We start from the raw sequence: 23440 nt of genomic DNA, 5'->3' as shown, positions 1-23440 counted from the left end.
AAAATCGTTAATTTAACGTTGTGCGGATTTATGCATCCACCCATCCACCATTTCACATTTACAAACTGTGTTTTATATTAATAGATTGGTCTCTTAAGAAAGTGAGAAAAAATGAGCACACAAACAGTAGGGTGTGGTTCTAAAACGAGGGTTAAAAATAACAAAAAAAAAAAATATAAAAAAAAAGATGATAAGTATGTCGTAGATAGATAGACAGATTGACAGGTTGACAGAGAGAAGGAGGAGAAACATATCATTGAAGACGTTCAGACATACACACAAAAATAGTCTAACCTTATGAGGTGAATGTAACAAATATTTTTATAGTTGTTATTTAAAAAAAAAAAAAAAAGGAAAATTGTTATGTGTAATATATACATACATATATATATATATATATATATATATATATATATATATATATATATATATATATATATAGTAGCCGTGGTACAAACACGAGAACGCTATGCAATTTTATTTTCAGTACTACTTCTCCTTTTGGAGTTTATGCAAAATATGGAATATGTCCACTCTCCTATACTTCTCTACATATACTCGCATTCTCTTTCCATTTGTACAAAAGAATATAAGCCAAAATGAAAAAAAAATTCAGAAAAAAAAAAAAAAAAAAAAAAAAAAATGCACCTTCTTAGTGGCAAAGGAGACACACTCATAAATTGTACTTGTGCTATCTCCTTCTGCACACACATGTGAAGAAAAAAGATGATTTGTGTTTTGAAAATGGAGTAATTATCTAATGAGTTCCTCTCAGTGGGAATGATTTTCCATCATGTACTCAAACTTCTATTTAAAAATTGTTAAGTCGGATTATAAAACGGTCAAGTTGCAGCTGAAACATCTCGCGACGAAGCTCCGCCTTGCCAATCTCAACTTCTTCATCATCATGAGTTACGCGATTTTTCAGCTTCATACAAGCACAGACACACTTTCTCTGCCACATAATCCACGTTTTGGTGTGTGATTCCAGAGACGTTTATACGTCCACTGTTGATGATGTAGATGTGGTAATCCTTTAGCTTGTCATAAATGCGAGAGAAGAGTGGGACAAAGGAAAAGATACCGCTTTGATTTTTATAAACATTCCAGTCATAATTTAAGTGAAATTTTTTTTGATAAAATTCCATTTTTTCAAAAAAAAGAATTCTATTTTTATGAACGCGTTCAGATAATTGCTGCAAATCCTTTATCCATTCGGATTTTAATTTTTCATTTTGTAAAAGTTCACAAATAATTCTATTTGTATGAATTGTAGGAGATGAATAAAATTTTCGAATTAGAGTACGTAAATTATTTGCAACAATTTTTCTCTCTTTCTTTGATGTACAAATAATATGCAGTGCTCCAGCTCGTTCTCCATATAATGACATATTTTTCGAAAATGACTGACATACTACAAAACAAATTTGTTTTTCTTCAAATTTTCGAATTAAAGACACATCATCATGTAAATTTGGAGAACCTAAACCTTGATAAGCAACATCGAATATAATTATATGTTTTTTTTTTAAAACAATTTCTGTTATTTCTTCAAAATAAGTTTCATCAATGTTAGTGCTACATGGATTATAACAAGAAACTTGGAAAATAATACTAGCTCCATTTTCTAAATTTCGTAAATCATTTAAAAAAGCTTCATAATTTATATTTATTGAATTAACATCGAAAAAATTAATATACTTAACATTGAAGCCATATGATTTTATCATATTTACATGATTTATGTATGGAATACTTGTTACATGTATAGTACTAACATTAAGTGACTTAAACAATTGTAGTGCTATAAATATAGACCCAGTCCCTCCTATTGTTTGAACTGTACATATTCTTTTCTCCTTCATGTAATTTGAATTAACTCCAAATATCAATTCTTGAGTTAATAGAGAAAATTCTTTCGTACCATTACTTAATAGATATGGCTTTTCTTTACACTTTTCTCTTACTATTTTTTCTGCTTCCAACACACTTTTAAATATATGCAATGTGCCATTTTCATTGCAACAAACTCCTATAGATAAATTTACTTTTACCTCTGATTTGTCATTATTGTACTCTACGGTACTTTTTAAGATGTTATCAGGTTCTACATCCTTCAGTTGGGATATCAATGTGTCCATGTTTCTTTTATGGTCTCTTTAGCAACGACTAGAACGGGGTTTTACATGCACAGTGTATGTCTTTTTTTTTTTTTTCCGCTTTTGAAGAACTGTCGCGGTGATAAACTTGTGCACTCGCATATAAGACCACGAAAGGTAAAAAAAAAAAAAAAAAAAAAAAAAAACAATCACAATCAATGTGGTTCTTCCAAACGTTTATTCCAAGTGAAGAACAGAAAAAATCAGTTGTTTAGCTCCCTTAAAAAATTGTGGAGTTTTTTTTTTTTTTTTTTTTTTATTTATGTACTTATCCCCTCAGTTTAATCAAAATTGTATGAACGTTCATAATTTTTTACAAAAAAGAAAAAAAAAAAAAGAAAACTCTCCTCTTTTACTCAAATTTGTTTAATAAATTAATCTGTTACATAAAAAAAAAAAAAAAAAAGCAAAATAATAAACAAACAAATAAGTACGCAAAATATTAAACAAACAAATAAGTACGCAAAATATTAAACAAACAAATAAGTAAGCAAAAATAATAAATAAACATATAAGTAAAATAATATATGAATAAATAAATAAATACCACTTCGCTTATCTAGGTTTCGTGATACGATATATATATATATATATAATAATTATGGTTTTAAAAAGAAATTCTTAAAAGAAATAAAAAAAAAAAAAAAACATACTCTATATATTTTCATTAATGAGGGGGGCGAAAGTGCTCTCTTTCTACCAAGAGAGCTGATATATTTTTTTTAAGAAAAAATGGGCAATTATTATAACGTAGGCATATATATATATGTATATATTTATCTATATCTTCTACATGCATATATATGTACATGTTTTATGCGCTTATACATACCATGCACTCGTGGTGTTTCACGCTCACGGGGGTTTTGTTTTGTTTAATCCAGAAGGGTAGAAAAAATAATTCAAAACAGTGCACTTGGTTCAACATGGGAAGAGGAATACATTTATATATATAGCCCTAGAGAGGAGAAAAACAAACAGATGAAAAAAAATTGTTTTGATAGTTCTCATCCGTTTGTTCTTATCAAAGTTGAATCGGCGGATAACGAGTGCAACCTTCTATTCTACAACATATGATGACAGCAATTATATATGATATGTTGTATTCATATAACCTGCTTGTTCAAAATTGACATACCCCTCCCACAACCCTACCCTCTGCATGCAACGCATTTACTTAATTACAATTTATTAAAGAATGAAGATTATTTTAACAACAATAATTTTGTGACGTGAACTAGTTGGTGTTCTTTTTTTTTTTTTTTTTTTTTTTTTTTTTTTTTTTATATATATATATATTCATTTTAAAAATATATTTTTGTTATTTCTTTCATTTTTTGTACAATTTAAAAAAAAGGAACACATTTGAAAGCAAATAGTTGCAATAGGAGAGGACAGACGGGATGTTTCCTATTTTTTTTGTCGGGTATTATACAATGGAATGCATGTTTTACAGCGGCTGATATCCACTGTGAAAAAAAAAATAAAATGCATATATTCTGGATACACTTCTACACACGTTTATAAACTTCCCCCCACCCCTTATTTACGTGAAAAAAAAAAAAAAATATATATATCAGTGATAAATAGTGATGTGTGGTAAGTGGACAATGTAGTGGTAGAAAAAGCAAAACAAATGTGATGAAGCGGGTAAACAAATGTGACAAAGTGACTACACAAATGTAACAATGAGAACACGAAAAAAAAAAAAAAAAAAAAAATCTCCCCACACAGGAGGGGCTGTATACCATTGTACCTCCCTTTACTTAGACACACAAAATAATTCTTCGCACCTTTCCTCCACTGCATGACTAGCAAACAACAACTTTAGTGTATCTGGAACTCTTCAGACGCATAACCCTAGTCACTTTGGTGCTTCTTATTGTAACAGACGGATCCTCATTTTCTGCCGAAGAATTCATAGACCAGGTGCAAAAGTTCCTGTTTTTTTTTTTTTTTTTCCACAAAGTGTTGAAAGAGACAGAAGGAAAATAAGAATTATTTGGAGTTTTTAAATTACAACTGCTAATACGCTTCCTACAAGTGCTACTATTATACACGCTTAATGAATTTTCATTTAAAAGTGATTTTTCTTTATTTTTTACTGTTTGCAAATTCTCATTCTGAAAAGATATGCGAAATAAGGGAAATTTTGCAACATATATTTTCTTGGTTTTATAAAAAATAATTTTATAAAATTTTCTTAAATGAGTAGAATAAACATCCCAATAATATTTCATAATTTGTTTTCTACTACTCATGGTAATTTTTAATGCTTCATTTAATTTTTGTATACAATTCATTACGACCTCCCCATTTCTGCAGAATAAAATATCATATATGTTTTCGAAATATGCATTTTCTTTTTTACACATTTGATTGTTTTGAAAAATGAGGGGATCTTTATTTTCACTTATATTTGGATTAATATCATTTTTCGATTTTAGAGTTCTTCCAGTCTCCTTTTTCATACCGCTAATATTCAGCTTCTCTCGTGCACAATCATTTGGTGATGTCTCAACATAATTTTCCTCTAAATTTAAATCCAATTTCTTGGCTTTTTCCCTCATACTATACCTATTCACACAGTAATTTATAAAGTTGTAATACTCTTGGTTGTTTTTAAAAATATTCAAGTTCAAGTTCTGAATAATGTTGGTCTCATTGTTGGCATATTTTCCAATTCCATTTTTCCAATTCGATAAGTAGTAATACAAACTAAGCAAAGATGGACTAGTAGCATATTTATAAAAAAAATTAAAATTTATACAATACGTTTTTGTATACATTTCAACTAACCAGTGTATTCCTTGGATATAATTCTCGCAAATATGCATTTCTTCATTATAATTTTTTTCTCTACAATTTTCCGTATAAAATTTTCTTAAATTGAATTCCATTTGATTGTTTTCTTTTTCGAAAATGGTATTATTCCACATTTCTTTTAATTTGTTAGATTCTTCTTTGTCATCTTGTTGGTTACCCTGTTTTTCATCTTGTCGGTCACCCTGTTTGTCATCTTGTCGGTCTCCCTGTTTATCATCTTGTTGGTCACCCTGTTTGTCATCCTGTTTGTCACCTTGTTTGCCACTCCTTTTGATTTTTACTTGATTTCTTTCCGTTTTATCATCCCATGGAGGCTCATTATTTTCTTCAGAACTACCTGAACGGCAAGGTATTTTTTCTCCCCCTTGGTTGAGTTGTTCTCCCATTTTTCTCTCCTGGGTATCTTGATTCCGATCGACTTTACCACAAGAATCTACCTCTTCCACAATCTTCTTCAAATGTTTCAAATCCAAAATTCGCATACAAGATGGAAATACATTTTCCAAATAGTTACATGAAGCGAGATGCATGGCAATTTTTTTCCTTCTAGATGTACCAGAATAAGAACAAGTTCTTCCATCCTTGTAGCAATATGTCAAGGTGCATGTATAAAAATCGCTCTTGCTTTCTTTGTTCACTTTAATATCTATGCGATTTTTATTTATTTTCCTTTTGCTTATTAATTCGTTCAGGAGAGTTAAGGGAAGGTATAGCATGTGCTCTTTGAAGAGAAGCTGTCTATCTTTGCCGTCCTCTTCATCATCCGTTTTATCATCACTGGAAGGGTGGCTTCCATCACAATCGGCAGTGTCATTACATTCAGCACTACTGAAATTGGAACAGTGCCCATTATTATGAATGTAATAATTAGAAAAGTTAATCAATTTGTGTACTTGATTTAGATATTGTATAAATTGATACTTATTGAGAGTGTTATTATTTGATAGCAGACCATTGTATTGACGTATTCCTCTTTCTTGCATTTCCATCTCATTATCTAGCATTTTAAAATATGCTTCAAAAAAAATCGAAAAATTCCCTTCTTTTATTTTTGGCAAATAATCATTTCCCTTCAATATGAAAAGAATCAGCATATCTCGTCTTATTCTCTCGAAGGCTTTCGAATACTTGTTTAAAAAGAGATTCATGAATGTTCTTAGGTTGTATAGCACCTTTATTTTCTTTTTCCTCCATTTTATATTGTTTACGTGCTTGTTCAGATGAGGTATATTTTTTCCATTTTGCTTCTCACTTCCGCTCATGTCACTTCCTACGTGACAGTTAATGTCATTTCCCACGAGATGATTCTCCTTTTTGTTGATCCATTGCCCACGGTCAACATTAAACATCTGATATGTGTACACATAAATGTTATGCAACTTCTTCAAAGCCAAGCATTGAAGCAATAAATCAGCATCAGCACCAACTATAACAAAAGATTCTTCTGATGCACCTATTGGACTCATGCAAATACTTCCTTTATCTTCCTTTCCTGCTTCATTTATTTGAAAGTTTGTTTCATTAGTGCTTATGTAATTCTGAATCCAGTTCATAAGTTTGAGTTCCCCTTCTCCCAGTTCTTTATCAGTGGAAACATAAAATTTTATGTGTTCATACTTCCCTTGAGATGATAAATATTTTACAAAATTGAGAAGAAATTTGGAAATTTTTTGTATGAAAAGACTTCCACACGTGATGTCATTTGCTTTTGTACGATTTAGAAGAGACGATTTACTTTTTGCTCTCCTTTTAATTTGTAACTTCAATTTTGAAAATGGGCAAATCCCATCGATTGCAAAAAGGACATTTTTTTGAGGATGGAATTTTTTTAATACATTTTTTATTAAACATGACAGTTTAAAAAAAAAGTTTTCATCATTAACAAATTCTACATTAGCTTTGTGTAACAATTGGTTCATATCAAATAAGAGGTTATCTACATGGCATATACTTTTTTCACCTTCTCTTTCTTGTTCTTTTTTGCTATTCCTGTTTTTCTTTTTTCCTATTTGCATGTAACCATTTTTCAAATTCGTCACATCTACTAGTCTATTTTTCTCCACTATCTTAACACAACTTGGGAAATTCTGAATAAGCCATTTGTGAAGTCCTGGTATTCCTGAGGTAACTAAAGATGTCAGTAACGTAAGGAAGACTGTCCATCTTAGAATTAGGTACTTTGACATGTCACATCACTTCTGATAATGCAAGAAGCACGAAATAAAAAGGAGAGAAAAACGAGAGAAACATAAAAATGATAAAAAAAAATGATAAAAAAAAATGATAAAAAAAAATGATAAAAAAAAATGATAAAAAAAAATGATAAAAAAAAAAATGATAAAAAAAAAAAATGATAAAAAAAAAAATGATGAAAAAAAAATGTAAAAGAAGGGGAAATCATCCTGGATTTCATTTCCTATATATATAATATCTCCCCTCCCTGCCCCTACTTGTACTTAAATTTTTTTTTTTCCTTTTTCTTTTGTTACGTATATAGGTAAAACATGTACTATATATATGTACATATACATATTATTCTACGTTTTCAAAAATGGAAGAAATCTCTTTTCTCTTTTTTTCTGCACCGTGAAATTCATACCCTATGTGTGTGCTTCCTCTCTCACTTCTCTCACATTTCACTCATTATATCTATCACCATTATACAACACTTAGCAATGTTCTTTTTTTTTTTTTTTTTTTTTTTCTTTTCTTCTTCTTTTTTATACTTTTACCACATCTCTACACGTTAACATATATACGCTGAAACATTGTATCCCCATGTGGTTATGCACCAAGTTCAGTTTTCCCACTTAAGAATGAATAATTTTTTTTTTTTTTTTTTTTTTCCTTTTTTACATATCCAGAAAATCTATTTTTAAAATGAAAACCAGAGTTATATATACACCTCCCGCTTGTTACCACACGTGGGGGAAAAAATAAAATATAATAAAAAAACTGCTTAATGGTAAATGCAAATACACTTGGACATTTCGCCCCATTTCCACGCAACATCAATCTGCATAATAACATTTTAGAAATTTCTCTCCCCTTAAAAATGAAACTGATTCTGAAAAATGAAATAAAATAAAATAGTGTAAAATAAAGTAAAATATAGTAAAATATAGCAAAATATAGCAAAATATAGCAAAATATAGTAAAATATAGTAAGATAAAATAACGAATTATTTGTAGCGCTGTTCCTTTTTTTTCTACAGTTTCCCAGGGATTTGTCTCACACATATGTGTGCCCAAAAATGCACGTCGTAAATTCATCAAAAAATGAAAAATGAACCAAATGAAAAGCTTTGCCTTAGATGCACATAGTCCAATGGAATAGCCACTTTACCCGTGCAGTTTTTCCAAACGAATATTTTCCTCTATGCAAAGTGTGCTTCTTTAGACATTTTTTTAAAAATGCCTTTAAAAAAAAAAAAAAAAAAAAGGATCAACAAAGCGTTATAGTTTGTTAAGAAGTAGTACATATATATATATACGTACTCATAAATATACAATTGTCCGTGAACAATCATGGGAGGGATTATAAATGCGATCTAAGGCCACGAGGCTAATATGTAAAGGCAAATATACACCTAAAAGCTTGACTTAAATTAACGCACTGTGGCATTTTTGCATTGTTGCATCGTTGTACTGTCACGTTTGTGCGTAAAAAATAGCACAAGGGTTGAGATGATGTAAGCAAAATTTAAACAAAAAAAAAAAAAAAAAAAAAAAAAATACGAAAAGAAAAGAAAAAAAAAAAAATACGAAAAGAAAAGAAAAAAAAAAAAATACGAAAAGAAAAGAAAAAAAAAAAAATACGAAAAGAAAAGAAAACAAATAAAAAAGGGAACGCCACAGATATGGGGGACAGGGGAAGGGAGGAGGGCCTTGCTAATTCTCTAAGACGAGAACGGGAAACGAGCGTTGCCAATTGTGCATGTATACATGTTTACACACTTTTACAAAACAGAAAATTATTTCTACACATACATACTCACACGCATACATATACATATACATATACAGACACATTCATACGCTAATAGGTTAATACCTGTGCAAATGTACTTGTCTTATTTTACTTTCTCCTCCCTTTGAATAGCAACATGCAGAGATACCACAATAAACGATACAGCGTCATTACATCCTCGCTTTGTCTTCACATATTTGTCTATTAATTTTGATGATGATAATTTGAAAAAATTATAGTTTCACATATTTGTGGTATCTCTGATTGCGCTTTTCGTACTTCTCCGTGGGTCAATTAAAAATAAAGAAATAAATAAAAAAAAAGAAAAAAAATAAGAAGAAAAAAAATAAGAAGAAAAAAAATAAGAAGAAAAAAATGAAGGAGAAAAAGCAATATGTACATAAGGGGCCAAATTGCTTCTTATACAAAATTGCTTCTTATACAAAATTGCCTCTTATACAAAATTTTCTCCTATACAAAATTGTCTCCTATACAAAATTATTTATCATACCAAATTAATTTACGTTCCATTTATGCTCCCTGTTCGACACTCCCTGGTGAATACTTTGGTAACCACGACCTGCTACATAATCCTCCAGTGTTCCATTAACACACTTTCATGTCTTACACTCCGGTTCTAAGACTAAATATACAACTATTCAGCATCTGTTCTATGATAAATTTTAAACTATATCTCCACTTCTGCGCATCTGCACATCTGCACATCTGCACATCTCCACTTCTACCCTCCTCAGACCACGGCCTTTCCCATATTTTCTTGCCTGTCCTGAAGAGATACGTACGGACTAGTTCCAATTTCACCACCCTTGGTCTCCTTGATGAAAAATAGAATAAACAAAAATGACAAAATTGACATAAACGAAAAGATGAAAAAGAGAATCGTGGGAGATTTCTTAATAATTATGTCTGAAGGGAACACGACAACAATGGCGCAGACCCAGTTAATTAAGGATGCTAAGCTAGCTGCACTGTCTTTTATTTCAGAAGGAAACATTTCGTGTAAATATATCCATAGTACTGGCCCATAAGAAACAGCAAATGAAATTATCATAACAAATGTTGCACTTATAGAGAGATATTTTACAAAGTCCGAAGTTTTGTCAATAGAGTTAGCTATAGCTGTTGGTAAAAATGCACATACTATACCTGCACAACCACAAAGTAATAAAGTTTTTCTTCCCAATTTTTCAACAATGTATATAGCTGGAAATGTCATCAAGAAATTAACAACTGTCATGATAACACTCAAAGTGGTTATTAATTTGGTGCTTAAAAATTCTTTATATAATTCATTTGAATTTGAAACTAAAACATTTATCCCTGTAAATTGTTGAAGGCCAGATAAAATACAACCCAATAGTATAACATATCGATATGATGGAATTTGTAATGCTCTTAGTAAAGAGATAGAATTCTTCTTTGCTTTCTCATTTTGATCAACTGCATCTTTAATTGCTTTCAATGGTTCATCTATGTTATCTGTTCCATATATTTTCTTTAAAATTTTTTTAGATTCTTCTACTTTTCCATTTTCGAATAAAAAGTATGGAGTTTCTTCTTTAAAAAATACAACTAATAAAAATATTCCCAAAATAGATATAATGCTTGGAAAAAAAAACATTAATCTCCACCATACTCCTTGAAAAGTACTTAGTGTACCTTTTGATTTATCCTCTGGACATTCACCCATTGCCATTCCTAACAAAACTGCTATAAAAATCCCAAATGTGATAAACAATTGGTGTAGTACACCGTATGCTCCTTTCTTATCCTTATGAGTCATTTCTGAAATATACATAGGTACACTTACAGTGATTAATCCAATTCCAAACCCACTTAACAACCGTGAAAATAAAATAGTATGAAAATGATGAGTAATAGATGTCAATATACTCACTAAAATGAAGAAATTATAAATAATTAATAAAGAGAGCCTTCTTCCATATTGTACTAAAAATCCTGAACAGCCACTTCCAGCAACTGCTCCTATAAATACTGATGCTAAAAGGAAAGAACTTTTTAATGTACTTTCATCACATCCAAATTTGTCATTTTCACACCATCCAAATTCAACTATAATAAAATTTTTAATGGTATTTAATACACTAACTTGGTATCCAAATATAAATGAAGCCAGACACGCTGATAATACATACTTTAAAGATGTATTAAAGAAAGAAGAACCCCCTCCTCCTTCTTGACAATTTTTTAGGGATGCTGAAGAGGAGATATCTTTGTTGCTCTTCTTCATTCTGATGAATCACGGGATTGAGAAGCAGGGTTAAGAAGCAAGGTTGAGAAGCAGGGTTAAGAAGCAAGGTTGAGAAGCACAGGGGGAGGGATAAATAAAACAAAACAAAATTGAATGAGGCAAACAAAAACAGTGATATTATATGTATAAAAAAAATGATGAAAAAAAAAAAAAAAAAAAAAAAAAAAGGAAATCTCACTTATCAAACAATTATAGTAATTGAGTTGACTCTGCAACGGAGCTATGACAGCTAATCAATTCTCTTCAACTGTGAGATCTTTGGCAATGAGGTGGAATTGGCTGTGCAAAAAACAAACATAAAAAAAAAAAAAAAAAAAAAAAAAAAAAATGCTCATGTTGATATTGATGTTAATGATTATTATGATGATAACAGTGTTCCAGGAAATAATTTCTGGTGTGCTTCTCTTTCCCAAAATTTGTGTACACGCAATGGGACGCTCTGCTTGTCTCTTTTTCTTTTTTTTTTTTTTTTTTTTTTTTTTTTTTAGTTTAAGCACTTTGTGTTGGGAACAATAAAAACATATATGTTACATAACACTTATGCACGCAAGTGTGATCCTTCATATATAGGAACACGAAATGAGGTAACTACTCCTTCAATGTTCTATAATTAGAAAATTATGGAACTCTCAATGTACGTTGTTTTTGCTAATTTACTCATACAATAAATTGGCATAAAAAATTTACGTGAAACTCGCATAATTTTCTCTCAGGCTTAAAAATAAAAAAAATTGCAATGAGGGGGCTAACTCCTCAAGCATGTATATGATGACTATTGAAAAAAAATATGTTGTCAAATAAAAAAAGATTGTATACCTTTTGTATACCTTTTTTTTTTTTTTTTTTTTTTTTTTGATAGGTTACAAGGTGCTCCTTTTCTCACATAGCATGTACATATAAATATATATATATATATAAGGTTGCAACTCTTTCTATTTTCTTATTTATTCCGTTTTAGTAAATGTGCAGGAAAGTTTGGGGAGGAAGTATTACTTCTTTTTCCCCATTTGTTTATTCAATAGTGCCAATATATATGTGATGTAGCACATATATATCGACAATAATCTCCCAATTTCACTTTTGCTTAAGTGCTCATCCCTTTGTGCACTGAGTGCTTGTTCGAGGTAATGTATATCTCCCCCTTACCAGTTTATTCCTCTTAGCACCAATTAACAAGTCATCCACAACATCGGTATTTTCAGGTATAGTAGCAAAATGTAGAGCGAATGAGTAAAATGTACACAACAATTAATTCTTCCCCTTCGCGTATGCTTATTAATACGCATTTATTTTTATCGAATAAAAAAATTTTGCAAAAAAAAAAAAAAAGCCAATAAACAGGAAAGCGGTTAAAAGGGTAAACGGTTAAACGGGTAAACGGGATTAAATTAAATAACCGTGAAAATGGAAGTGATAAAATGAAATCTCAACCGCAAATTTATGCAAAAATTTATGGGTCATATTTTTAAATAACGAGCTGGGGGAAACTAGTAGATTAAACAAGCGCGAAGTGTAACTAAAAATAAGTATGAAATATTGGAAAGGTATAAAAAAAAAAAAATCACACTATTTTATGGAAAAACACTTGTTTGAAACGTGTTTTTTTTTTTTTTTTTTTTTTCTCATCAAAATGGTATATAATCCCCCTAACCTGACTTTTTAGCAAATTATGAAATGTGCATATATTAATGTTGAATATGGAAAAAGGCGTTTGAACAAAATTCTACATTGTCCATTTTTTCCTGAGTTCTCTCTTCTTATCATGCTGGAAAAAAAAAAAAAAAAAAAAAAAGAAATACAATGCAATGAAATAAGAGACATACGTTAGCAAGACGAAATATTTGTGAAACAAAAAGAGGTGTTTTTTTTACCAAAATACTCCCACTCGCAATATATTCATATTATTTCCAGTGGGAAAATAAGAAAGCATATGCCTTTGAGACATCAAGTTTTGAAGCATTACCACTTGTGCATATAAACTTATATGTGTGTAAAATATGCATACACGAAGTGTATAAATGTATTCACAATGCATTTATGTTAATTACGTATCTCAAAGTTCTTACATGTTGCGCCCATTTATTTACCCATCCTGCACATAAAATCAATACTTTATTGTACTTTGCCTTGCGCAATCCCAAACTTTTTTTTTTTTTTTTTTTTTTTTTATTCACATATTATTCCTGTTTCATTACACAGATATACAAGAAAAAAAATGAAATATTCCATTTGAAATATTTAACACGTGTATGCTAACATTGTGGGAAAAATTGCAAAAATGGAAAATTGAAGCATGCACATTTGATGAATGGAAATTTTTAAAACGTTCCTAAACATTTAGTAAACATAGGAACCAAATAAAATACAGAGAAATGAGAAAACTCTTATTTAGTGTCCATTCAGAAAAAAAAAAATGAAGCGGTTGAGAAGTGTAAAAAAAAAGCCGTGCACATTTTTTAAGAAACAAATTGGCAAATTACACACAAAAAGTTGCATAAAATAATATTTTGAAATACCTGCCGATTGGAAAGATTTTCTCGTATGAAACCTCTACCCAATGTTTTTTAACCCCATTTTGAATGTTCATTTTTCTCACCTATTTGTCACCTCCTTTTTAATTTCACTTTGAGGGGAAATACCACATTCGTTCTAACACAAAAGGCACGTGGATTGCGGTGCCCAATGCCTTAACCATTTGTGTCCACATATTCTGCTTATCTTTTGGCTTTTGCCTTTCCAATTTTCAATTCTTATTTGTTATTTTATTTTGTTTTATTTTATTTTATCCATTTTGACCTGGACAAGCAAGGCATTGTAAAAAAAAAATAAAAATAAAAATAATATGAACAGTTTAGCAAATGCATATAAAATGGCTATTTCTTTGTATTTATTTTATTTGTTTATTTATTTTTTTTTTTTTTTCACCTCCCCCCCTCCCCACTTGTCACTTCAATTCTGCTGACATGTTCATATTTTTACGCAGGAAAATTACCACTTTACGGATTACCAAAATAAATGGTTATTTTCTCAAAAGGACACAATGTTCTTTTCCACTGTGTCACTTTTCTCACATGTGTTTGTCCTAAAATAAGCAATTCCAACATTTTATGTTCCGCCCCTCAGTTAAAAGTATTAACACAAAGTTACTGTTTCATAACAAAGGGTGGTTATTTTCACAAATGAGAAAAAAAAAAAAAAAAAAACGTTATATCGGAACGAATCAAACGGTTTAACAAACACAATTGTATACACGTGTAGACTAAATATATTAACAGTGCGAAAAAATTATACGCATGTATCTGCATAAAGAGGTAGGTGTAAAACAAATTATGGGACACTTTCACCAACATATTTAAACACACATTTTGTTCCCTCTATCTATTTATTGAACAAATTGAGGTACAGTGGGGGAGGGGCCAAACAACCCTAATTTGATGTAATCATTACTTCCAAATCCTAGGATAACACATTTAACCACGTCTCCAATTTCGAATTGATTCCTTAAAACGTTTGTTATTACACCCCTCCTGCTTAAATTCAATTTTAAATACAGATTTAAAGTGTTACAGGAAACTACCATACCATCTAGAATCATTCCCTTTTGAAGTTGTTTCTCATTTTTAATATGAGAATTTAAAAACTGATAATTGATATACTGTTCACTCATTTTTACTACATGTTTTATTAAAGTTGTTCTATATTCATTCAGATTAATATGTTCATTTTCATTTCCCACGTGTTTAACATTTAATATGCTGACTTGATTGTCCATGCGAAAACTGCCATTTTCTGCCTGACCACTTTTATACACACATATTAGCCTATCCACCAAATTTGACATTAGTGGCTTTAAATATAAAACATCCTGAACAGCATAATGAATAAGTTCTTTCGCTATGGGTCTCTTTAAATATATTTTTTGGTCAAGAGAAATAATTTTATGAAAATATATTTTATGTTTATTATTTAAAAGTAAACATTTATACAATAAATCATCATAACTTATTTGATATAGCTCCTTTTTGTTTTCTTTTAAAAATAAATTATACGCTACTTGTGTGTCGAATATATTATTTAGGTTAATGTTGTATTGGTTATATAATATGGAGCAATCCTCTCTACAGTCATGTGAAATTTTTATTACTTGTTGGTCTTCTAATAACTCCCTTAAATATTTAATAAATAAATAGCTATTATCACATTTGTATATATCGAAAAGATATATATCTCGTGCACATATTTGTATAAGACTTACTGTCCCGTTTCTTCCAATTTTGTATCCTTCGACATCCAAACCGATAATACTTAACTTTTCAAGTAGAACATTTTTCTTAATTTCCTGTATGTATGCTTTGCAATCCTTGGAATTGTTAATATAAATTATTTTTTTTTTTAGCCCTTCAAAGTAAGGAGCAATTTTATCATTAACGGTTAAGTTTAGGTAGCCATACGATACGCTGCACACGCTCCTCTTGCGCTTCAGGTTGTTTATGCATTTAACGACACGTCTGTGCATCCTTACACCCGGGTGTCCTTTATAACTTTTGCTTCTTCTCTATTGATTCTTCCGTAATGTTTCTTCTCTATTGATTCTTCCGTAATGTTTCTTCTCTATTGATTCTTCCTTAATGTTTCCTCCCTTTTGTTGCTCCTTCGTTGCTTTTCTCTTTGTGGCTTACCCTTCCACATCCCTCCCCACCCTGATATACACACATGTGACTTCTTCGCACTCCTTCAATATATAGCAGAAAATATATTACCCGCGATCATGCAAATACGTACCCATTGAAGCATAAGGTTCCCTGCAAACACATGGGCTAGTTGACAAGTAAAAATGATACAGTGCTCATTATTTCCTTTTAAAGTTCAACAGTTAAAAATAGATGAAAAAAGTAAAATAAATATATAAAATAAATATATAAATAAAATGAAGTAAAATGTGCATATGTAACTTTTGGGAGAAAAATTACATTCCCTCCACCTTTACCCAGGGATTAAAAAACGAGGTAAAACAGTTGCCTTAATTTTTTCTTCCTTACTCATTTATCATACATATGAGCCATGCTACTACTTTATTCGTTGGTGCTGAAGTGGATATTCGGGGAAAACAAAAAAAAAAAAAAAAAAAAAACATGACCTTTTCTTCCTCTATTTTGTGTGAAAATTTTTTAAATATATGTAGAGCATTACTAAATATGTTTAAAAAAATAATAAAAAATAAAAAAAAAAAGTTCATGAGGCAGCTTTTAAAGATTATAAAATGAGGAACAATTCACTAACAACTGTGTAGGTATATGTGTCATCCATTCCCCTTCTTAGTAAGCAATTATAAGGGGTGTTTCAAAAACAGCGGAAAAAATAGAAATAAAATAAAAATAATTTATAAAATTATTCACCCTCTTGACCATAATGAAAGGAAGAAAGTTCTGTAGTTACCTTCATAGTTCCAGTTTTAGGATGGAAAAGTTTGGTACCTTTTTAAGAATAGAACTAAAATCTCTTAGCACGCAGAGTGGTTCCTTTGGTAGCGATAAAAGTAAAATTCTGTGTCTTACATCATTCATGCCTGCGCTAACCTTTTGGTTTACTCTATGGCATGTATTCCTATCGCAAATGTGTGCAAATTTGTTTCAACTTTGTGCATCCACAGTGTGTCCATGTTGCATCCATTTGGACACTCTTTAAGGAATTTTCTTCCTGTATTATTGTTCATATTTTTTTATTTCTTTACTTTTTTATTTTTTAATTTTTTGTCCTTTTTTTTTTTTTTTTACTCCCTCTCCCCCCATCCACCTTCGATGCAGGGATATACAACTTTGGCTTCAAAAAAGTAACGGAAGAAATAAAATCAAAACTTGTTTATAACTTATTTAGCCATGTGTGCAACAAATATGATTTAATGAACGATTTGATGAGTCTACGATTGCACCGTTGTTGGAAAAACCAACTAGTGAAAGAGCTAGATTTATTTTTAAAATATCATAGTTACAAAGCACAAGAACAATTTTACAAAAACGAAGAAAATACTTTACATGCAAATGAAAAGAGGGAAACTAAAACGAATAGTTCAAACATATTCAGTTATTCAAAAGGAGAAATAGAAAATTCACATGAAAACAAAACTGAACACTGTTCTCATGATTATGAAAGTGTACGTCAAAATGAAGCTACAAAAGAAGAGGGAAAAAATTTCGCCAATTTTTCCACCTCCAGAATATTAGATCTTGCTGGGGGCACAGGAGATATTGCATTTCGGATATTGGAAAAGTATGAATATTATTTGGGGAAGACTAACTACCGAGCTGATTTCATTAATACTTCTAAGCCACCCTTTGTTGACACTTGCAGAACACATTTTGATAGTGGTGAACAATACATGTCAGACGAATTTTACCAGAAGTTTTTCCCTGAAATAATTATCTGTGATGTGAATAAAGATATGATCGAGGTGGGTAAGAAACGAGCAAAAGAAAGGAATTATGAGAAAAACATAACTTGGATAATTGAAAATGCAGAGAATTTAAAATCCATTGAAGACAATTCAATAGATATAGTTACACTATCATTTGGTATACGAAATTTTACTAACATCCCTAAAGCTTTAAATGAAATATATCGTATATTAAAACCAGGTGGAAGATTCTTATGCTTAGAATTTTGTAGAGTTAACTGTACCCTTTTAAAACCATTTTACAATATATATTTAATGAATATTATTCCCCTTCTTGGGAAAATAATAACAAATAGTGAAGATTCATATAAGTACTTGGCTGAGAGTATTCAAACCTTTTTAACCCCTGATGAATTGTCGCAGTTAATACATCAGAGTTCTTTCAGAAATATTTCCTATTCGACGATGACTATGGGAATTGTTGCTATTCATTCTGCATACAAGATTGGTTAATTTTTTTTTCTCTTTCTCTCAAGCAGAAGTAGCAAAAATTAAAAAAAAAAAAAAAAAAAAAAAAAACGTTCCATTTGTTAGAGTTACCCACTTGATGGATTAAAAAACGTCTTTAAAATGCGAAAGATGGCAATTCACTTATGTTCTTTCTACTTTTAGAAGAAGAATAAGAGACACAAACTATCTTATCAAGAGCTCTATCCACCACCTTTTGTCATTCCATTAATGACATTTATTTGTAGTATACCTTCTGGAAAAAAATTCTTTCATCTTTTGCCTCATCTGTTCTTTTATATATATATATATGTATGCGCCAATTCTTCATATTTCCATTTCTTTTTATCTATGGTATTTGCATCATTATAAGACTACCAGTTTTTTTTTTTTTTTTTTTTTTTTCATATCTATGATTTATTCTCTTTTTCCCCTTCGTCACCTTCCTTTCCATTATCATCAAATATCTTTTTCATCGTGGGACAAATTACAAACTTCATCATATATTCATGTCAACCACAGATATAACTTTCACACTTGATACCTCTTCCTCTTCAATAACAACAACACTATTTATACCACTTTCTTGGTCCTTTTGATTAACTTCATTTATATATTTCGTTTCTTCCTCTTTATCTGCATTGTACTTTATATCATCACTATTCTTTCCTTTCAAATTTGTTTCGTTCGACTTACTCATTTCCTTATTGCACTTTAGTTCCGTGGTTCTTGGGAGTTCATAAGGCATCGCCGTTTGCATCTTGGAAGATTCTTCCTGACGACTTTGGGCTCCTACCCCAGATGTACCATTCACTTCTCCGTCACTCACTTCTCCGTCACTCTCTTTTCCGTCACTCTCTTTTCCGTCACTCACTTCTCCGTCACTCTCTTTTCCGTCACTTACTTCTCCACCACTCACTTTTCCACCACTCACTTTTCCATCACTCACTTCTCCACCACTCACTTCTCCACCACTTACTTCCCCACCAATCACTTCTCCACCACTCACTTCTCCACCAATCACTTCTCCGTCACTCTCTTTTCCGTCACTCTCTTTTCCGTCACTTACTTCTCCACCACTCACTTTTCCACCACTCACTTTTCCACCACTCACTTTTCCATCACTCACTTCTCCACCACTCACTTCTCCACCACTCACTTCTCCACCACTTACTTCCCCACCAATCACTTCTCCACCACTCACTTCTCCACCATTCCCAATTGAAATCTTGTTTCGAAGCATGTTTCCACAATATAAAGACCCCTTTTTGCCATGCATGTGATTCCCCTCTGAGAAATGATCTAGCTCCTTATGAGTCACTTCCTCACGGAGACAAAAACGGAAAATGTTATTACATCCTTTTTTGTGTAATCGGGGCTTATTTCCATTTTTTATTGCACCTCGGATCCTGTTCCGTCTTTTCTCCCTCTCTACAGAACATATTCTCAATATTTTACCTAAAAAAAAAAAGAAGCATTCCGTATTTTTTTTTTTTTTTTTTTTTTTTTGAATACCTATGGAGGAATACGATGGAGAAGCAGAGATATAAAAAAAAAAAAAAAAAAGAAAAAAAAAAGAGTAGTTCAAGTAGACTGCATATACGTTTTGTATAAAACATAGATTGTACAAACCTTTGTATGAGAATGAGAAGCCACATTTTTTCAGAATTTCCTCTGTAGTAATTTTTTCGTGCTCCTCTGTGTATGCATCATCTCTTTTGGATATATTATTTGGAATGTCCAAACATTTCTGATCTTTAAATTTTCTGAAACTTGTAACAAATAAATTCCTTAAAAGAGAATTCTCCTTTTTATACAATCTACACAATCTTTGATAGTACTGTTTCAAAAGGATATATTTCTTAACTTTTTCATTAACTTTCTTTTTTCTTTTTTCTAAAATGTTTACAACTTTTTTTTTGTAACTAGAAGAAATGAAACGTCTTCTGATTTTCTCTTCCCAACTACGATTACTCATTATGTCATCCAAAATTTTGTATATCTTTTTAATTTCGGATAATATTAACTTAGAGATTCTTAACACTACTGTTTTTATTTCTTCATTCTGAATTGTCTTCATTAAGTGTTGAAAATCTTTCGATTTATGCCCCTCCTCCGCTGATAGTAGGATTTTCAAAATATGCTTAGTCCAATTAGATTTATTATATTTTTTTCCATTTAAAAGGATGTTTTTAAATTCTGACCTTACATCTGGAGAGTCGTCAGTGTGGTTGTGGGAAAGTTATAGCAATGAATAGAATTAAAATTGAAAGTTCTCACAGAGATCAATAGAACGGAGTGCAACATTGTAGATGCAACCCGATAATGTGATCTCACTTCCCACCTTGTGCTAACTCCCCACCATGTGGAAAATTACCTTTAATCTTCTCCTTTGACCTACAGGTACAATATTTCCCTCGAGTTTTCCTGTGGCTTATGGGTTTGTATATCTCATCAGCTGAAATTGTCAAATGGGAGACGATGAATTGATCCAGAGTAACCATGCTGTTTAATCAGAGAAAATAAATTCATGCATACCAAAGAAAGAAGAGGGAAAAAAAAAAAAAAAAGGCAGGGAGAAAGAGGAAGGGATTACCTAAAACTATAGAACTATAGGTTTGTAACTCTCCATCTTTATCTGATACATCATCTTGGAAAGTAGTTAAATTACTGTCACTTTCGAATGCTTTGTTCCAATTGGAATTATATCCAAGTTGGAAATTCTCATTAAATCGATTGCTAGTCTCGCTAAATGAATATCTATTTATGGCTTCGCTTATTGTTGAAGAGTACAGTTCGTGGAATGAGCTATTTTTTGTTTTCTCGTTCATATTGTGTGCTTGGTTAGTCCTACGTTCTCACAAATTCTGTATGCAATTATGATCAAGTGAATCTGCATGTGCATTCGTGCACGAAAGGGGCCATACTTACAGGGAAGTACACACACACAAGCGTAAACACTATGTGCAGAAATTTCTTTCAACAATTGGAAAAGCGCTCGTACAACAGCATCGTGTGTAGATTTTCCATTTGTTTATCTCACTTCAGTTTGCATGCTCATTTGAGTTCTTTTTATTATATATTGTTTTATATTTTTCTTCTATTTTTTCGTCTATTTTTTCGTCTATTTTTTCGCCTATTTTTTCGTCTATTTTTTCGCCTATTTTTTCGTCTATTTTTTCGCCTATTTTTTCGTCTATTTTTTCGCCTATTTTTTCGTCTATTTTTTCGCCTATTTTTTTTTTTTTTTTTCTTTCACTCTCCGCTGCTCATTATCCCATTACATGTGCGCATTTCATGTTTTTCTTCCCCCAGTATGACTCTTATTAGAAGGGGAATTTAAAATCGATGACGTGAATTCATTTCTTAAAATACATTGTTCAGAAACTGTCTCGTTTTAAGTTCCTGTGAAAGTTAAAAGAGGTAACCAAGGGGAGAGCTTCCTCAAAATTAACCTCTCCATCGAATGGGACAAAAAAAAAAAAAAAAAAAAAAAAAAATCGCAAAAGCGGCAAAAATGAAGAAGCACGTGGGTAGACATACACACGGGTAGGCTAACACACACACGGGTAGGCTAACACACACACGGGTAGGCTAACACACACACGGGTAGGCTAACACACACACGGGTAGGCTAACACACACACGGGTAAGCACACACACGGGTAAGCTCACATGGGTATGCACACCCATCCTGTAAGAACTCTATGCTGCTCGCCATATAAGTTCCAAATTGTCCTGGATCCCTTGATCAATGCTTGAAATACCAAGAATTTGTTTGTAAAAGACGACAATTTTAGAATCATCTGCAAAAATAAAACATCCCTTAAACTTAGGGAGGTTCCTAAAAAATGTCCCAACGTATTTTGTGTTCCTAGAAAATATCCATGATCCACTAAGTAAACTTCCTTTGCACCATTCTCCGAAGTACTGAAGTTAGGGTTCAGGAAACAAACATGTGAAGAATGCAAGGGAAGGGGAGGGGGTATGTGCTAGCCAAAAATAATTGTACCCACGCAGGGGTAGACATAGATGTATGAACACACGAAGGCACAACAGATGTATGAACACACGAAAGCGCAACAGATGTATGAACACACGAAAGCGCAACAGATGTATGAACACACGAAGGCACAACAGATGTATGAACAGACTCCCACAAGGTTGTGACAGGGTAAGATAAGTGATTATCTGCATTTTTTTTTTTTTTGTGTGTTTTCCTCAATCCTTTTAACATATTCCCTTGTGGAAGAGAAAAAATAAATTCCTTGTCCATTCTTCTTGTTGTTCTTCCACTCTCCATAATAAAAGTCTCCATTAGAATACTTCTGAAATCCAGTTCCATTCTTTTTTCCGTTTTGGAAATTTCCTATTTTTTAAAAGCATCCATGGAGGAAATGGGTGTGTAAAATGCAGAGAAAGTGTTAAAAGAGAGAGGAGGAATGTTCAGAAGAGTGGTGAGAAACATAACAAGAACGAAACACAGCACAACTCTTAATAGAAGGCTTCAAGCGTGTCCACTTCTGCACACGTTCACTACATTTCTTCTTTTGGATTCATATAAAAATTACCGTTGTAGAACTCCTTAGTCCTTTTCGTTAGTTTCCCCATCCCTGATTTTTTCCCACACAGATAGGATCCTTCATATGTACTTTTGTTTTGGTATACATGTATCTTTTTATTCTTTTTCACTACTTCAGAATCTTGGTCTGTTTTCTCCACTTTCTGATTTTCCTCTTTTGCTTCATCACCTGTGTGTTATTCGTTTTTTTTTGTATGGGGTGTGTGGGAGTGTGGGGTTTCCCTGTTATCATTTGTTCTTTCGAATTATCACTATGTTGGTTGGAGTAATCACATCAATAGTATACAAAAACTTATATTTCATATTTTCACACATTTTTTTTCACAATAAAACAAATATCTTAAATACTTATAGGTTGAAATAATTGCCTATCTGTTACCTGAGGAAATAGTAGTTAATGCCATTTTTTTTTTTTTTTTTTTTTTTTTTTTTACATATAGAACAAGTATAAAGGAGAAAACTTTCTGATACGTCTTCCCTAGTTTTCTCTCATTTATGTTATTCTACTTGCAGTTGCAAAAAATCCAATATTACATATCATTAATTGAAGAATGCTAATAATGTAAAATTGTATCTAAAGGAAATATCTCACTCTTTTTCACAATTATTGATATGTTTGAAGATTCCCATATGTTTACAATCTTTCACGTTTTTCTTCTTTTTTTCTTCTTCTTCTTTTTTTCTTCTTTTTTTTTTTTTCACTTTTCAAGTG

General features: G+C 31.3%; 7 protein-coding genes across 7 annotated transcripts; 1 reads left to right on the top strand and 6 right to left on the bottom strand.

Moving 5' to 3' along the window:
• Positions 1 to 905: 905 nt before the first annotated feature.
• PGO_041660 (aspartate aminotransferase) lies at positions 906 to 2141 on the bottom strand (the record flags this gene model as incomplete). Its single annotated transcript, XM_028686354.1, has 1 exon — positions 906 to 2141. One exon carries the CDS (start codon positions 2139 to 2141, stop codon positions 906 to 908), a length of 1236 nt encoding a protein of 411 aa, XP_028542155.1.
• A 1829-nt stretch (positions 2142 to 3970) lies between these two features.
• PGO_041650 (5'-3' exoribonuclease) lies at positions 3971 to 7171 on the bottom strand (the record flags this gene model as incomplete). Its single annotated transcript, XM_028686353.1, has 1 exon — positions 3971 to 7171. One exon carries the CDS (start codon positions 7169 to 7171, stop codon positions 3971 to 3973), a length of 3201 nt encoding a protein of 1066 aa, XP_028542154.1.
• A 2535-nt stretch (positions 7172 to 9706) lies between these two features.
• On the bottom strand, positions 9707 to 11227 carry PGO_041640 (hexose transporter; the record flags this gene model as incomplete). The annotated part of the gene is made up of 1 exon (XM_028686352.1): positions 9707 to 11227. One exon carries the CDS (start codon positions 11225 to 11227, stop codon positions 9707 to 9709), a length of 1521 nt encoding a protein of 506 aa, XP_028542153.1.
• Positions 11228 to 14630: 3403 nt separating this feature from the next.
• On the bottom strand, positions 14631 to 15764 carry PGO_041630 (3'-5' exonuclease domain containing protein; the record flags this gene model as incomplete). Its single annotated transcript, XM_028686351.1, has 1 exon — positions 14631 to 15764. The coding sequence occupies one exon, from the start codon at positions 15762 to 15764 to the stop codon at positions 14631 to 14633; it is 1134 nt and encodes a 377-aa protein (XP_028542152.1).
• An 893-nt stretch (positions 15765 to 16657) lies between these two features.
• PGO_041620 (ubiquinone biosynthesis methyltransferase) lies at positions 16658 to 18152 on the top strand (the record flags this gene model as incomplete). Its single annotated transcript, XM_028686350.1, has 2 exons — positions 16658 to 16784; positions 17053 to 18152. The coding sequence occupies 2 exons, from the start codon at positions 16658 to 16660 to the stop codon at positions 18150 to 18152; spliced, it is 1227 nt and encodes a 408-aa protein (XP_028542151.1).
• A 493-nt stretch (positions 18153 to 18645) lies between these two features.
• Positions 18646 to 20226, bottom strand: PGO_041610 (hypothetical protein; the record flags this gene model as incomplete). Its single annotated transcript, XM_028686349.1, has 2 exons — positions 18646 to 19604; positions 19764 to 20226. 2 exons carry the CDS (start codon positions 20224 to 20226, stop codon positions 18646 to 18648), a joined length of 1422 nt encoding a protein of 473 aa, XP_028542150.1.
• Positions 20227 to 21851: 1625 nt separating this feature from the next.
• Positions 21852 to 23269, bottom strand: PGO_041600 (hypothetical protein, conserved; the record flags this gene model as incomplete). Its single annotated transcript, XM_028686348.1, has 4 exons — positions 21852 to 22076; positions 22382 to 22515; positions 22718 to 22897; positions 23236 to 23269. 4 exons carry the CDS (start codon positions 23267 to 23269, stop codon positions 21852 to 21854), a joined length of 573 nt encoding a protein of 190 aa, XP_028542149.1.
• Between the last annotated feature and the right edge of the window lie 171 nt (positions 23270 to 23440).

This window comes from Plasmodium gonderi (genome assembly GCF_002157705.1).
Source record: "Plasmodium gonderi DNA, contig: Chr04, whole genome shotgun sequence".
Lineage (NCBI taxonomy): Eukaryota > Apicomplexa > Aconoidasida > Haemosporida > Plasmodiidae > Plasmodium > Plasmodium gonderi.
Note: the sequence above shows the minus strand (reverse complement) of the source record. Positions and strands in the feature narration are given on the sequence as shown.